Genomic DNA, 18,423 nt, shown 5'->3' on the forward strand with positions numbered 1-18,423 from the left:
ATGTCTTTGTATACCCGTGTGCTGATGCTGTTCCTGTCCTGTTACCTGTCTGTTCCGCATTAAATGTTCAACTCCCCATACCTGATTCTCATCCCAGGCGTCGGTCCTTACACCCAAACCTTTTTCCACCCAATCTCATCTATATTTGTAGAATGAGTTTCCTGTAAACAATAGATATTATATTATTTCTCTTTTAGCCAGGTAAAAATGTGGTCTTCTTTTTTTATGATTTGCTAAGACATTACAATTATAACTTCCTATACTTATTTCCCCACTTATGATCTCTATAGTGGTCCACTGGTCTCCACACCACTGTGATCTCTATAGTGGTCCACTGGTCTCCATACCACTGTGATCTCTATAGTGGTCACTGGTCTCCACACCACTGTGATCTATATAGTGGTGTTGGCTGGTCTCCACACCACTGTGATCTATATAGTGGTGTTGGCTGGTCTCCACACCACTGTGATCTCTATAGTGGTCCACTGGTCTCTACACCACTGTGATCTCTATAGTGGTCACTGGTCTCCACACCACTGTGATCTATATAGTGGTGTTGGCTGGTCTCCACACCACTGTGATCTATATAGTTGTGTTGGCTGGTCTCCACACCACTGTGATCTATATAGTGGTGTTGGCTGGTCTCCACACCACTGATCTATATAGTGGTGTTGGCTGGTCTCCACACCACTGATCTATATAGTGGTGTTGGCTGGTCTCCACACTGATGTGATCTATATAGTGGTGTTGGCTGGTCTCCACACCACTGTGATCTATATAGTGGTGTTGGCTGGTCTCCACACCACTGTGAACTATATAGTGGTGTTGGCTGGTCTCCACACCGCTGTGATCTATATAGTGGTGTTGGCTGGTCTCCACACCACTGTGAACTATATAGTGGTCCACTGGTCTCCACACCACTATGATCTCTATAGTGGTCCACTGGTCTCCACACCACTATGATCTCTATAGTGGTCCACTGGTCTCCACACCACTATGATCTCTATAGTGGTCCACTGGTCTCCACACCACTATGATCTCTATAGTGGTCCACTGGTCTCCACACCACTGTGAACTACATAGTGGTCCACTGGTCTCCACACCACTGTGAACTATATAGTAGTGTTGGCTGGTCTCCACATCGCTGTGATCTATATAGGGGTGTTGGCTGGTCTCCACACCACTGTGATCTATATAGGGGTGTTGGCTGGTCTCCACACCACTGTGATCTATATAGTGGTGTTGGCTGGTCTCCACACCACTGTGATCTATATAGTGGTGTTGGCTGGTCTCCACACCACTGTGATCTATATAGTGGTGTTGGCTTGTCTCCACACCACTGTGATCTATATAGTTGTGTTGGCTGGTCTCCACACCACTGTGATCTATATAGTTTATTATCATAGTTTCTCACAGATCCTGGCTTCCACTGTTAGAATGGCTGGGCGAGAGGTGGTCGGCCTTTTTTCATATCCTGAGAGAGAGAGGATATATTACATAAAGTTATCACAGATGCAAACAATTTAAAACACTATAGTAAATATTATTTATATTGTCTAGTCTGAGAGGTTTTGAATAGAACCTGTTTATAAACAGTATGAATAATAACAATGGCTGGGCTGATGGGCAGTTCAGTGAGTTGGAGCCTTTGATTGCCCTGCCTCTGGGAGCCTGTCGACTTGTTACATGATTACTGAGTGAAAGAGAGCCCATTAAAGTTTTCATGGAGGGTGGGTGCCCCCTGGTGGCTGAACCTGAGATCAATGAGAGAACTTGTCAGAAAAACGACAGAGTCCCACTTCTCTGCCATTGTACAAAGTAGAGATGGGAAAAAAATTGTACAAATGTATACAGGCGCTTTGGAATTTGTCATAATTTTTTAAAAATAAAAATTGTGAAAAAGGATTAAAATAAAGTTCCAACAGTACATGAGATGATCAGACTGAACCAACTGCTATCTTAAAATGTTTATTCAGTTAGGAGACAGAGGATGTATTACATAAAGTTATCACAGAATTAAAGTTATCACACAATTAAATAATAAATCCTCACTCACACAGACAAACATGGCTTCATTATTGTTCACAGTTTATTATCATAGTTTCTCACAGATCCTGGCTTCCACTGTTAGAATGGCTGAGCGAGAGGAGGTGGGGCTTTTTTCATAGCCTGAGAGAGAGAGAGACATTCAGTTTTACTAGAGGGGTTGGGTGCGCCCCCTGTTGGCTGAACCCGGGTGGGAGGTTCCCCCCAGCAATGGACCTCAGCACACCACTGAAGCCATTAAGAACCATATTCAAAAACACACCTGGTAACCTGTTCAATCACCAGGCGCACGGCTCAACATAGTTCAATGACAGAGACTGTGGATAGGCATCCTATCATTTGAAAATTAGTTGAAAGGCTAAGTGATTCTCCTCCTGAGAAGAAGCTGACAGCCTTCAAACATAGAGCAAAAAAAGTGGTCCCAAAAAAATATGTCAAAATGAATAAAAAAATTATACAGCTATCTTTAATAAGATAAAACTGAACTATCTGCTATCTTGAAATGTTGAAAAAGTGTTTTTAAATAGGCATCCTATCATTTGAAAATTAGTTGAAAGGCTAAGTGATTCTCCTCCTGAGAAGAAGTTGACAGCCTTCAAACATAGTGCAAAAAAAGTGGGCGTGAACATAGAATATTTTTGGGTCAAAAAAATAATATGTCAAAATGAATAAAAAAATATACAGCTGTCTTTAATAAGATCAAACTGAACTATCTGCTATCTTGAAATGTTGAAAAATGTTTTTAAATAGCTCAGTCTTATCACTCAATTTGAGTCCAAATCTGTCACTTCCAGGAGTGCTCATTTTGTCAAAAATGAAAAAATGAAAAAAATAACAACTCACAGCTGTGTTAATAGACCCAACTCAAACACCTGCTATCTTGAAATGTCCAAAAAAGGTATTTAAAATGGGCCTACCAGAGAGAAGAAGGCTCGAGAGAAGAAGGCTCGATCTGGAGAGAAGAAGGCTCGATCTTCTCTCAAGAAGAACAATCTTCATACCATAACATAGTTCTTCTTGAGAGAAGATAAGTGTCTCCTGTCTTACTCTCCGTCATGCTGAGATGGGTTCTCCTGTCTTACTCTCCGTCATGTTGAAATAGGTTCTCCTGTCTTAATCTCCGTCATGCTGAGATGGGTTCTCCTGTCTTACTCTCCGTCATGTTGAAATAGGTTCTCCTGTCTTACTCTCCGTCATGCTGAGATGGGTTCCCCTGTCTTACTCTCCGTCATGTTGAAATAGGTTCTCCTGTCTTACTTTCTGTCATGTTGAGATGGGTTCCCCTGTCTTACTTTCTGTCATGTTGAGATGGGTCCTACTGTCTTACTCTTCGTCATGTTGAGATAGGTTCCCCTGTCTTACTGTCACGTCCTGACCAATATAAGTTCTTATTTGCTATGGTAGAGTGGTCAGGGCGTGACAGGGGGTGTTTTTTGTGTTTGTTCTATGTTCTCTATTTCTAAGCTTGAGTTCTAGTTATCTATTTCTATGTTGAGGTTTATTGGGTTGGGCAATAAATTGCAATGTCCGGACTGTGAGATGCCTAAGACATCGCTACAGGGAGACAGGACGGACAGCTGATTGTCCTCGCAGTGGCAGACCACATGTAACAACACCTGCACAGGATCGGTACATCCGAACATCACACCTGTGGGACAGGTACAGGATGGCAACAACAACTGCGCGAGTTACACCAGGAAAGCACAATCCCTCCATCAGTGCTCAGACTGTGCGCAATAGGCTGAGAGAGGCTGGACTGAGGGCTTGTAGGCCTGTTGTAAGGCAGGTCCTCACCAGACATCACCGGCAACAACGTCACCTATGGGCGCAAACCCACTGTCGCTGCACCAGGCAGGACTGGCAAAAAGTGCTCTTCACTGACGAGTCGCGGTTTTGTCTCACCAGGGGTGATGGTCGAATTCGCGTTTATCGTCGAAGGAATGAGCATCACACCGAGGCCTGTACTCTGGAGTGGGATCGATTTGGAGGTGGAGGGTCTGTCATGTTCTGGGGCGATGTGTCACAGCATCATCGGACTGAGCTTGTTGTCATTGCAGGCAATCTCAACGCTGTGCGTTACAGGGAAGACACCTGCAGGCTCATCCTGACATGACTCTCCAGCATGACAATGGCATCAGCCATACTGCTTGTTCTGTGTGTGATTTCCTGCAAGACAGGAATGTCAGTGTTCTGCCATGGCCAGCGAAGAGCCCGGATCTCAATCCCATTGAGCACGTCTGGGACTTGTTGGATCGGAGGGTGAGGGCTAGGGCCATTCCCCCCAGAAATGTCTGGGAACTTGCAGGTGCCTTGGTGGAAGAGATGGGTAACATCTCACAGCAAGAACTGGCAAATCTGGTGCAGTCCATGAGGAGGAGATGCACTGCAGTACTTAATGCAGCTGGTGGCCACACCAGATACTGACTGTTACTTTTGATTTTGACCCCCCCTTTGTTCAGGGACACATTATTCCATTTCTGTTAGTCACATGTCTGTGGAACTTGTTCAGTTTATGTCTCAGTTGTTGAATCTTGTTATGTTCATACAAATATTTACACATGTTAAGTTGCTGTAAATAAACACAGTTGACAGTGAGAGGACTTTTCTTTTTTTGATGAGTTTACACACACATATATATATATATGCACTGTATTTGCCACAATATATATATTGTGGCAAAGAAGGGGGTCGAGTGATAAATGGCAGATATGTGAGGGCAGAACTAATAAACGGGCTCTGCCCGATCACTACAATTATACACACACACACACACACACACACACACACACACACACACACACACACACACTAAGACACACACACACTAAGACACACACACTAAGACACATACACACACGCTAAGACACACACACACACACTAAGACACACACACACACACACACACACTAAGACACACACACACTAAGACACACACACACACACACTAAGACACACACACACACACACTAAGACACACACACACACTAAGACACACACACACACACTAAGACACACACACACACACACACACACTAAGACACACACACACACACACACACACACACACACACACTAAGACACACACACACACACACACTAACACACACACACACACACACACACTAAGACACACACACACTAAGACACACACACACTAAGACACACACACTAAGACACATACACACACGCTAAGACACACACACACTAAGACACACACACACACACACTAAGACACACACACACTAAGACACACACACACACACTAAGACACACACACACACACTAAGACACACACACACACACACTAAGACACACACACACACTAAGGGACACACACACTAAGACACACACACACACTAAGACACACACACACACACACTAAGACACACACACACACACTAAGACACACACACACACACACTAAGACACACACACACACTAAGACACACACACACACACTAAGACACACACACACACACACACACACACACACATTATGACACACACACACGCAAACGACCTGCACTGGGCATCAACCAGACCTAGCCAGCCAGGCAGGCTGTGTATCATAGAAGTTTTATTTTGTATTTTTTTATTTAACCTTTTATTTAACAAGGCAAGTCGGTTAAGAACAAATTCTTATTTATAATGACGGCCTAGGAACAGTGGGGTTAAAATACCAAAAGGCAAAAAAAAGGCCTACTGCGGGGACGAGGGCCATGGGATTAAATATAAAGTAAATTAAATTAAAAAAATATAGGACAAAACACATATCACGACAAGAGAGACACCACAACACTACATAAAAGAGAGACCTAAGACAACAACATAGCAAGGCAGCAACACATGAAAACACAGCATGGTAGCAACACTTGGAATGAAGTGACCTCTATCTCCAAGTATATGTGAAAGTTAGTTCCCTAAGAAGGTTGTACCAGTCCTCGTAGAGACCTACACACCAGATGCCGTGTCTTTATTTGATGATCCTGTTGTTGCAAGAAATGCAAACATGTAGTGTATTGAAGGTTTATAAAGGCTTTGCCCTTGATTTGCCCTAACGAAAAATAATAATAATAATTCATATTTCTTGTTGCTACTGATTTATTTTTCTGCTGTGAGAAACTGGGTCAAAGTAATATGCGGCATCTGTAGCTACAGGATGCTGTACAATTAAACAACAAGGTGTCCTGTTAGTTAAGCAGAATGACTCCAAATATTGGCTTCAAATTGCACCCATTGGTGTAATCAGGATAAGGGGAGTGTCTAAAGAAATCACAGACTAGAGACCCAACATTACCACAAAACCCCTGTCATTATTATAATGAGACTTCTGGAGAATGTTTGAATTGCCTCAGGACTACCTGGCATGATGACTCCTTGCTGTCCCCAGTCCACCTGGCCGTGCTGCTGCTCCAGTTTCAACTGTTCTGCCTCCGGGCTATGGATTCATGACCTGTTCACCGGACGTGCTACCTGTCCCAGACCTGCTGTTTTCAACTCTCTAGAGACAGCAGGAGCGGTAGAGATACTCTCAATGATCGGCTATGAAAAGCCAGCTGACATTTACTCCTGAGGTGCTGACTTGTTGCACCCTCGACAACTACTGTGATTATTATTATTTGACCCTGCTGGTCATTTATGAACATTTGAACATCTTGGCCATGTGCTGTTATAATCTCCACCCGGCACAGCCAGAAGAGGACTGGCCACCCCTCATAGCCTGGTTCCACTCTAGGTTTCTTCCTAGGTTTTGGCCTTTCTAGGGAGTTTTTCCTAGCCACCGTGCTTCTACATCTGCATTGCTTGCTGTTTGGGGGTTTTAGGCTGGGTTTCTGTACAGCACTTTGAGATATCAGCTGATGTAAGAAGGGCTTTATAAATAAATTTGATTTGAATGTGTGTCCCCTATATGTCAATGAATTACGCCATCCACAAAACCAAGTGGCCCATTTAAATGTGTCATGATTGAGAGGTTGTTACTCATACGTTTAGGGAATTTGTTAAGTGACTTTACAGGCCGACATTTAATGGGGCATGAGAAATACACCCAGGCTAGGATTGCCTCTTCTCCTTATTTAACATCCAACATTTAGTACTCAACTGTTGATATCTATCCAACCCAACAGAGGACTTAAATGACTTGCCTAGTTTAATTTTTTTTTTTTTAAGAACAAATTCTTATTTACAATGAAGGCTTACTCCAGGCCAAACCCGGACAACGCTGGGCCAATTGTGGTACCGCCTTATGGGACTCCCAATCACAGCCGGTTGTGATACAGCCTGGAATCAAACCAGGGTCTGTAGTGACGCCTCTAGCACTTAAATGCAGTGCCTTAGACCACTGCGCCACTCGTGGAGAAAGACACCATTGTTTCCCAATAGACCAATACAAATCAGTGAGCTAGTAGGTACAGTCTATTGTCATTAAACAGATAATGTTTTGCTTAAAATCATCTGGACAGTATAGGCATATCTATAGTGAACTAAAACCCACCTCAATAGGTCTACTTCTATTACTGTAGAACAGTCTATGTTGGCTGTGGCCACTAGGTGGCAGTCTATGGCCCCCCCCCCCCCCCGCTCTCCCATGCAGAGTATCCCCATGCTGCACTAGAGGATTGATCGTTCATGCTGGCTGCTGCAGTTCATTTTGGAACAGTTGGTATGGCTTCTAATACTGGGTATGTTTAGTGGGGTTTCTAAAAGCAAAATGAATCAAAATGTGGTTCAGTATAATGTTCAGTAGGCCTATTCATGTGCAGTATGCTTAAAGGTAAATTGATCAGGTAAGTTGAAGGTATTTAGTCTATTAATATATATATATATATATATTATATAATATATATAAGCTATATATGTGCTACACTGTACTATACTGTATATTATATTGTATTGTGTAGCTCAAAACAGCTTAAACTCGTGTTTGTTTTTAAAATAGCAAAATAAAACATTTTTCTTGAAACTTTCCCTACAGTTTTGTTTATCTTTCTCTTTGAATTAAAAACATTGAAAAATTGCACACCGTTTAATGTGTATGGGGCAATGCATCCCAGTGCATTCAGTCTCTGCAAATGTGGCAAAACGAACAATTATTTTATCTGATTTAAAAAAAAAAAAAAAAAAAAAAAATTAGCACCTGTAGCTTTAAGAAAGAGGTGTGTTGTACAGGGATGACGCAGGAATAATAATGAAAAGATGCTTCATTATTCCTCCCCCCTCAGCCTCCAGCGTGTGTGGTAGCTGTCTGGGCAGTTACCATATTTAAACAAGAGGAATGACCAGAGAAACAGGAGAATTAGTTAGCAAAACAGAGAGGATTCTTCCATCAGTTGAGGAGGTTGCAGGAGACTCTCTGTACAGGATCATACACTTCATACATTTAGAATTTTTATTTCATTCATTCAAAGAAAAAGGTTATTTAATTTAGATTATTTATTTTTTTGGAAGACTCCACATTTGACGTTTGCAATTTACCTGTGTACACGGGAAGTCTGCGGTTCCCGGAGACGCAGTTGACTTGGAGAGAGAGAGAGATAAACATTATTAATGATTATAGACAAAAGCATAACTTTTTTAAGTTGCATCATGCCATGTTACATTTCAGTGTGTTTGTACATTTGGTTGGGGTTGTTACCTGGCCGGACAAGTACAGCCGTGAATGAAGACATCGAAGTATTGGTGATGCTACCAAAAAATAACTCGTATATGTTCTCAATAGCGAGAGTGGCCCCGGCAATAGAGTATGCAAAACAGAGGTTGAAAATCGGAGGTGGTCTGTATTCCGGACTTCATTTCAATTTGCGCTATGAGGATTCAAACTGTGGAAATGATGCGCTCTTCTCCCTGGTGGACCGCTCCTGCGAGAAGAAACCGGACTTGGTTCTCGGTCCGGTGTGTGAATACGCCGCGGCGCCGGTGGTAAGGATGGCATCTCACTGGAACATCCCGGTAATATCGACAGGTGCTCTGGCCAGCGGGTTCAGTGACAAGGAGAAAGAATATTCTCACCTGACCCGAATCTCCCCGTCTTACCTGAAAATGGCTGAAATATTCTCGGCGATGTTCCATCACTTCAACTGGAAAGACGCGCTGCTGATCTTCGATGACGACAAAGAGGAGAGGAATTGTTACTTCACTCTGGAAGGGGTCCACCTCAAACTCATGGAGGAATATCAGACGGTCCACATAGCAATCAACACTAAAGAAGAGGGCCTGAACGCAGATGACATCATCAACTACATATACGACAGTGAAGGTAGGCTACTGTACTGAGAAAAGTCTCTACACTGTCCCATTGTGTAGCGTAAATGTCAGAAATGTTCAACTGTAGCCCCTCTACTAATACTGCCAATCATTATACTTATTGCACTTAAAATGTTCGCGTTCGTGTGCTTTATTGAAGAAAGTATTCATACCCCTGGACTTTTTCCACATTGTGTTGTGTTACAGCCTGCATTTCAAATGGATGAAATTAAGATTTTGTGTCACTGGCCTACCCACAATACCCCATAATGTCAAAGTGGAATTATGTTTAAGACATTCTTACAAAGTAATTCAAAATGAAAAGCTGAAATGTCTTGAGTCAATAAGTATTTAACCCCTTTGTTATGGGAAGTCTAGATAAGTTCAGGAGTAAAAATGTGCTTAACAAGTCACATAATAAGTTGGATTCACTCTGTGTTCAATAATCGTGTTTAACATGATTTATGAATGACTACCTCATCTCTGTACCCCACACATACAATTATCTGTAAGGTCCCTCAGTCGAGAAGTGAATTTCAAACACAGATTCAAGCACAAAGACCAGGGAGGTTTTCCAATGCCTCGCAAAGAAGGTCACCTATTGGTAGATGAGCAAAAAAAAAATAAAAAAGCAGACATTGAGTCACTTTCAGCATGGTGAAGCTATTAATTACACTTTGGATGGTATATCAATACACCCAGTCACTACAAAGATACAGGTGTCCTTCCTAACTCAGTTGCCGGAGAGGAATGAAACCGCTCAGGGATTTCACCATGAGGCCAATGGTGACTTTAAAACAGTTACAGAGTTGAATGGCTGTGATATGATAGAACTGAGGATGGATCAACAACATTGTAGTTACTCCACAATACTAACCTAAATGACAGTGAAAAGAAGGAAGCCTGTACAGAATACAAATATTCCAAAACATGCATCCTGTTTGCAATAAGGCACTAAAGTAATACTGCAAATAATGTGGCAAATAAATTAACATTATATCCTGAATACAAAGCATTATGTTTGGGACAAATCTAACACGACACATCACTGAGTACCACTCTTCATATTTTCAAGCGTGGTGATGGCTGCATCATGTTATGGGTATGCTTGTCATCGGAAATAACAAGGGAGTATTTTAGGATAAAAATAAACGGAATAGAGCTAAGATGAAACCTGGTTCAATCCGCTTTCCAACAGACACTGGGATGGACTTGCTTACCGAGACGACATTGAACGTTCCTGAGTGGCCTAGTTACAGTTTTGACTTAAATTGGCGTGAAAATCTATGGCAAGACTTGAAAATGGCTGTCTAGCAATGATCAACATCCAACTTGACAGAGCTTGATGAATTTTGAAACGAATAATGTCCAAAATATTGTACAATGCAAGTGTGCAAAGCTCTTAGAGACTTACCCAGAAAGAGTCACAGCTGTAATCACTGCCAAAGGTGCTTCTACAAAATATTGACTAAGGGGTGTGAATCATTTTGTAAATTTGATATTTCTGTATATCATTTTCAATACATTTGCTAAAAATCTAGAAACATATTTTCACTTTGTCATTATGTGAGAGAAAAAGATGGGTGAATTAAGGATGTAACACAACAAAATGTGTAATGAGTCAACGGGTATGAAGACTTTCTGAAGCCTCTGAATGGCTTTTCTGCTGCCCAATGTCCAATATGTGAGGAAGTTATTCAGAATATGGGAGGAAATATGACAAATATTTACACGTATGTGAAGAATACATTATCTCCAAGATGTTAAATCTAGCATAAAACGAAAGTGTTTGTGGAATTTACTTATTGCTTACTTTAATAGCACATAATGCTGTAGGCTGCTGGGCCGACTGCACTGGGCCGACTGTACTATTTACAATAGGCTACTGGGCCTACAGTACTCAAACCCATGATGGTGGTTCCATTCTTGCTACTATTGAATTACTACATGATTTAGCTTCCCTCCCTGTACTGTGTGGAGAGTGGCCTTTGCCTCAGGACACTGTTGCTGTGATATAAGGAGAGGGTAATCTCCCTCCCTCCCTCCCTCCCTCCCTCCCTTTAAAGCTGGAACACTTCATGCCCCTAATTAACGCATACATACATACATACATACATACATACATACATACATACATACATACATACATACATACATACATACATACATACATACATACATACATACATACATACATACATACATACATACATACATACATACAGTTGAAGTTGGAAGTTTACATACACTTAGGTTGGAGTCATTAAAACTCATTTTTCAACCACTCCACAAATTTCTAGTTAACAAACTATAGTTTTGGCAAGTTGGTTAGGACATCTACTTTGTGCAAGACACAAGTAATTTTTCCAACAATTGTTTACAGACAGATTATTTCACTTATAATTCACTGTATCACAATTCCAGTGGGTCAGAAGTTTCCATACACTAAGTTGACTGTGCCTTTAAACAGCTTGGAAAATTCCAGAAAATTATGTCATGGCTTTAGAAGCTTCTGATAGGCTAATTGACATAATTTGAGTCAACTGGAGGTGTACCTGTGGATGTGTTTCAAGGTCTACCTTCAAACTCAGTGCCTCTTTGCTTGACATGATGGGAAAATCTAAATAAATCAGCCAAGACCTTAGAAAAGAAATTGTAGACCTCCACAAGTCTGGTTCATCCTTGGGAGCAATTTCCAAATGCCTGAAGGGCCCACGTCCATCTGTACAAACAATAGTACGCAAGTATAAACACCATGGGACCACACAGCTGTCATACCGCTCAGGAAGGAGACGCGTTCTGTCTCCTAGAAATGAACGTACTTTGGTGTGAAAAGTGCAAATCAATCCCACAACAACAGCAAGGGACCTTGTGAAGAAACAGGTACAAAAGTATCTATATCCACAGTAAAACGAGTCCTATAGCGACATACCTGAAAGGCCGCTCAGCAAGGAAGAAGCCACTGCTCCAAAACCGCCATAAAAAATCTGACTACGGTTTGCAACTGCACATGGGGACAAAGATCGTACTATTTGGAGAAATGTCCTCTGGTCTGATGAAACAAAAATAGAACTGTTTGGCCATAATGACCATCGTTATATTTGGAGGAAAAAGGGGGAGGCTTGCAAGCTGAAGAACATCATCCCAACAGTGAAGCACGTGGGCGGCAGCATCATGTTGTGGGGGTGCTTTGCTGCAGGAGGGACTGGTGCATTTCACAAAATAGATGGCTTCATGAGGATGGAAAATTATGTGGATATATTGAAGCAACATTTCAATACATCAGTCAGGAAGTTAAAGCTTGGTCACAAATGGGTCTTCCAAATGGACATTGACCCCAAGCATACTTCCAAAGTTCTGGCAAAATGGCTTAAGGACAACAAAGTCAAGGAATTGGAGTGGCCATCACAAAGCCCTGACCTCAATCAGATAGAAAAGTTGTGGGCAGAACTGAAAAGCGTGTGCGAGCAACGAGGCCTACAAACCTGACTCAGTTACTCTAGCTCTGTCAGGAGGAATGGGACAAAATTCACCCAACTTATTGTGGGAAGCTTGTGGAAGACTACCTGGAACGTTTGACCCAAGTTAAACAATTTAAATGCAATGCTACCAAATACTAATTGAGTGTATGTAAACTTCTGACCCACTGGGAATGTGATGAAAGAATTAAAGTTGAAATAAATAATTCTCTCTACTATTATTCTGACAATTAAACTTTCCCCTTATCATTTCGCCTACTGTTCTGACTTGGTGGTGCGCATGTAGCCTATAACCTGTTTTTGAGAAATGTAATCATTGAATACTGTAAGAACTTTCATTGTCTGCTTATGTGCCCTCATTATTTATCCTACTGTTCTGACTTGGTGTACAGGTAGAACGGCCCATGTTCTGAATTCTGTCGCTGTACATTTCAAAAGTGCTAAACAAGTAGTTTTATTGACTACGTCCGTCCTAGCTCGCTCATTAATGTCTTCATCGAAATTACGGATCGCCTCTTATCCGCTTGTCGTTCCCTTATGCTGTAGTTTGTACATCTTAATTGTCAGTAGAAACCACATTTGTTTAAGCAAGTCAGCCATATCAGCTATGTAGTAAATGATAGGTAGCAAATGAGGCTGAGTTAACTGTTTGGCTGTCAGACAAGGCTCCGCTGATAGCCAGGTGTAGCAGTGGTAAGGTGTTGGGACTACTGTTGGGACTCTGCTGTTGGGACAGCTTTATGTAGGCCCTAACAGTTTGTGGGCACCGTTTTTCACCATATACTGCAATTATTGTTTAGTGTTGTGTCGTGTCTTGGCATGCATCCACATACTTTTTTTACCCCACCAAGATTTACATACTAGAATTGCCACTGAAGCTGACAGTCTGCACTTTAACCTCATAGTCATTGTATCATTTCAAATCCAAAGTGCTGGTGTACAGAACCAAAACAACAAAACGTGTCACTGTCCCAATACTGTTGGAGCTCACTGTACACACAAACATTCTATTTCTCCGCTGCCAATCCCATTATGCTGTGGTGAAACTCTCCCCCGTCACTCTTCGCCAAAGACAACACCTGCCCTCCCGTGCCCCGTGCCCGCCTGCCTGCCCCGCTCTCTCCCAATGGCAGCTCCCCTCAGCTCCGTCGGTGGCTGTGCCCACTGTTTTCTTTGGAACAGCCCAGGTGTCAAAATATCTGCCTGCTGTCAAAACGATCCATTGTCTCTCTCTCGCTGCAGAACTCTGGGAGACGGCTAGCCGTTCCACCATCCTCTGTTCTGAAACATAATCCCTGTACAGTCAGAACTCATTTCGTTTGCACTGGGCAGAGGGATGGGCAGATGGGTGGATAGTTGGATGGTTGGACGGGCGGACGGTTCTATGTTGTCCCCGATTTTAAAATATAATAATCTTGGTCGACTTTAACATTTTTTAAACGTGTATTTTTCCATATATAGACACATCCTATGTGTTTTAATTAAATATACCGCGAAGGTCGGGAGCCGTGCGTCCTCAGAAACACAACCCAACCAAGCCGCACTGCTTCTTGACACAATGCCCACTTAACCCAGAAGCCAGCCGCACCAATGTGTCGGAGGAAACACCGTACACCTGGCGACCGTGTCAGCGTGCACTGCGTCCGGCCCGCCACAGGAGTCGCTAGAGCGCAATGGGACAAGGACATCCCTGCCGGCCAAACCCTCCCTAACCCGGACAACGCTGGGCTAGTTGGGCGCCTCCCCATGGGTCTCCTGATCGCGGCCGGCGACAGAGCCTGGACTCAAACCCAAAATCTCTAGCAGGCACAGCGATGCAGTGCCTTAGACCACTGCGCCACTCGGGAGGCCATCAAGCCTGTAGTCTGACTAGGATATACAGCTGGTACTATCAAGCCTGTAGTCTGACTAGGATATACAGCTGGTTCTATCAAGCCTGTAGTCTGACTAGGATATACAGCTGGTACTATCAAGCCTGTAGTCTGACTAGGATATACAGCTGGTACTATCAAGCCTGTAGTCTGACTAGGATATACAGCTGGTACCATCAAGCCTGTAGTCTGACTAGGATATACAGCTGGTACTATCAAGCCTGTAGTCTGACTAGGATATACAGCTGGTACCATCAAGCCTGTAGCCTGAAGACTAAGATGTACACAACTAGTATCCTCATTGAGTTCCCTAAATGTGAAGCCTGGGGAAGTCCATGGCAGAACAAATTGCTAAATAGCTGTAAGATAAATAATAATAATAATAATAATTATAGGGTACCCGTTGTAAATCCATCACTCCTCGCAACACGTCAAAACAATCAAAAGCCTTTCTTTGGCGGAGCTCCAAAGTCGCTCACTAGATTAGTTTAGTATGTCTAACAGTGCGTGAGGATGGACAGGAAGTTGGCCAGGAAGTTGGCCAGGAAGTCTCAGACCGAAAGCTCATCAGAATAGGTTGGTGTTGTAAGGTTATGCTTTTCTTTTCTTAGTCAACCTTGTGTTATTTTTCTTTGTTCTTGAACGTAGCCCTGTCTCATTTTTGTTCATTGATTTCACCTGTATTCATTTCTCACCTGGTCTCATCAGCTCCTTATTTAGTTCAGTTCTTTCTGGTTGTATGATTGTGAGGTAGTTTGTTTTTGACGGCCTACCTGTGTTTGATCATTGCCTGCCTGTGACCAGGATTCCTTCCTTCTGCGAAGGCTTAATTAACATCTGCTGCGCTCTGCGCGTGAATCTACACCTTTTTCTCCCCTGAGGATTCAGTACAGGTGTTCTCCCTGAGGATTCAGTACAGGTGTTCTCCCTGAGGATTCAGTACAGGTGTTCTCCCTGAGGATTCAGTACAGGTGTTCTCCCCTGAGGATTCAGTACAGGTGTTCTCCCCTGAGGATTCAGTACAGGTGTTCTCACCTGAGAAATCAGTACAGGTGTTCTCCCCTGAGGATTCAGTACAGGTGTTCTCCCCTGAGGATTCAGTACAGGTGTTCTCCCTGAGGATTCAGTACAGGTGTTCTCCCCTGAGGATTCAGTACAGGTGTTCTCCCCTGAGGATTCAGTACAGGTGTTCTCCCTGAGGATTCAGTACAGGTGTTCTCCCCTGAGGATTCAGTACAGGTGTTCTCCCTGAGGATTCAGTACAGGTGTTCTCCCTGAGGATTCAGTACAGGTGTTCTCCCTGAGGATTCAGTACAGGTGTTCTCCCCTGAGGATTCAGTACAGGTGTTCTCCCTGAGGATTCAGTACAGGTGTTCTCCCTGAGGATTCAGTACAGGTGTTCTCCCCTGAGGATTCAGTACAGGTGTTCTCCCCTGAGGATTCAGTACAGGTGTTCTCCCCTGAGGATTCAGTACAGGTGTTCTCCCCTGAGGATTCAGTACAGGTGTTCTCCCCTGAGGATTCAGTACAGGTGTTCTCCCCTGAGGATTCAGTACAGGTGTTCTCCCCTGAGGATTCAGTACAGGTGTTCTCCTGAGGATTCAGTACAAGTGTTCTCCCTGAGGATTCAGTACAGGTGTTCTCCCTGAGGATTCAGTACAGGTGTTCTCCCCTGAGGATTCAGTACAGGTGTTCTCCCCTGAGGATTCAGTACAGGTGTTCTCCCCTGAGGATTCAGTACAGGTGTTCTCCCCTGAGGATTCAGTACAGGTGTTCTCCCCTGAGGATTCAGTACAGGTGTTCTCCCTGAGGATTCAGTACAAGTGTTCTCCCTGAGGATTCAGTACAAGTGTTCTCCCTGAGGATTCAGTACAGGTGTTCTCCCTGAGGATTCAGTACAGGTGTTCTCCCTGAGGATTCAGTACAGGTGTATGCTGATGTTGTCTATAGAGCACCCTCCGTTTTTCCTCTGGGGTTTCTTCCAAACTAGCATACGGAACTACCTGGCATGTGGGGTAGAGTTCTTTGAATGTAACATCCAATGAACATTTTGCCCCCAGCGGACACTGTCATTAGGTTGAGGATTAGATACAGGAGATGGATAGCTAAGCTGTAACACTGTCATTAGTCTGAGGATTAGATACAGGAGATGGATAGCTAGGCTGTAACACTGTCATTAGTCTGAGGATTAGATACAGGAGATGGATAGCTAGGCTGTAACACTGTCATTAGTCTGAGGATTAGGGACTATATAAACATTTAGGCTGTAACGGGGATTATAGACACAGCTGGGCTGTAACGGGGATTATATAAACAGCTAGGCTGTAACACTGTCATTAGTCTGAGGATTAGGGCTATATAAACAGCTGGGCTGTAACAGGGATTATATACACAGCTGGGCTGTAGCGGGGATTATATACACAGCTGGGCTGTAACGGGGATTATAGACACAGCTGGGCTGTAACGGGGATTATAGACACAGCTGGGCTGTAACGGGGATTATAGACACATCTGGGCTGTAACGGGGATTATAGACACAGCTGGGCTGTAACAGGGATTATATACACAGCTGGGCTGTAACGGGGATTATAGACACAGCTGGGCTGTAACGGGGATTATAGACACATCTGGGCTGTAACGGGGATTATAGACACAGCTGGGCTGTAACAGGGATTATATACACAGCTGGGCTGTAACGGGGATTATAGACACAGCTGGGCTGTAACGGGGATTATAGACACATCTGGGCTGTAACGGGGATTATAGACACAGCTGGGCTGTAACGGGGATTATAGACACAGCTGGGCTGTAACGGGGATTATAGACACAGCTGGGCTGTAACGGGGATTATAGACACAGCTGGGCTGTAACGGGGATTATAGACACAGCTGGGCTGTAACGGGGATTATAGACACAGCTGGGCTGTAACAGGGATTATATACACAGCTGGGCTGTAACGGGGATTATAGACACAGCTGGGCTGTAACGGGGATTATAGACACAGCTGGGCTGTAACGGGGATTATAGACACAGCTGGGCTGTAACGGGGATTATAGACACAGCTGGGCTGTAACGGGGATTATAGACACAGCTGGGCTGTAACGGGGATTATATACACAGCTGGGCTGTAACGGAACGGGGATTATAGACACAGCTGGGCTGTAACGGAACGGGGATTATATACACAGCTGGGCTGTAACGGGGATTATATACACAGCTGGGCTGTAACGGAACGGGGATTATATACATAGCTGGGCTGTAACGGGGATTATATACACAGCTGGGCTGTAACGGAACGGGGATTATATACACAGCTGGGCTGTAACGGAATGGGGATTATATACACAGCTGGGCTGTAACGGGGATTATATACACAGCTGGGCTGTAACGGGGATTATAGACACAGCTGGGCTGTAACGGGGATTATAGACACAGCTGGGCTGTAACGGGGATTATAGACACAGCTGGGCTGTAACGGGGCGATGTACAAAGTAGCAACACTGTAAAGCCTGTAGCCTGATGACTTAGAGTTCAAATCATATTTTATTTGTCACGTACACATGGTTAGCAGATGTTAATGCGAGTGTAGCGAAATGCTTGTGCTTCAAGTTCCGTGGTATTATTTAAAGTGACTAGTGGTCCATTTATTAATGTGTCCAGTGATTGGGTCTCAATACAGTATATATACATGTGATATGAGTAATGTAAGATATGTAAACATTATTAAAGTGGCATTTGTTTAAAGTTCTCACGTTTTGCAGTATGTCGTTTTAGGGCTGGGCGAT

The 18,423-nt window shown here is 43.4% G+C and overlaps 1 protein-coding gene across 2 annotated transcripts in view; it reads left to right on the plus strand.

Moving 5' to 3' along the window:
• The first annotated feature begins 8,302 nt into the window (after positions 1-8,302).
• Positions 8,303-18,423, plus strand: part of LOC115165064 (atrial natriuretic peptide receptor 3) — a 74,817-nt gene continuing 64,696 nt past the window's right edge. Inside the window, exon 1 of one of the 2 annotated variants that reach the window (XM_029718098.1) lies at positions 8,303-9,301. In XM_029718098.1, coding sequence (XP_029573958.1) covers positions 8,593-9,301 — 709 coding nt within the window. In that variant the 5' untranslated portion in view covers positions 8,303-8,592. The remainder of the gene's footprint in view (positions 9,302-18,423) is intronic. The other variant, XM_029718099.1, reaches the window with a different exon arrangement.

Source organism: Salmo trutta, chromosome 27, assembly GCF_901001165.1.
Source record: "Salmo trutta chromosome 27, fSalTru1.1, whole genome shotgun sequence".
NCBI lineage: Eukaryota > Metazoa > Chordata > Actinopteri > Salmoniformes > Salmonidae > Salmo > Salmo trutta.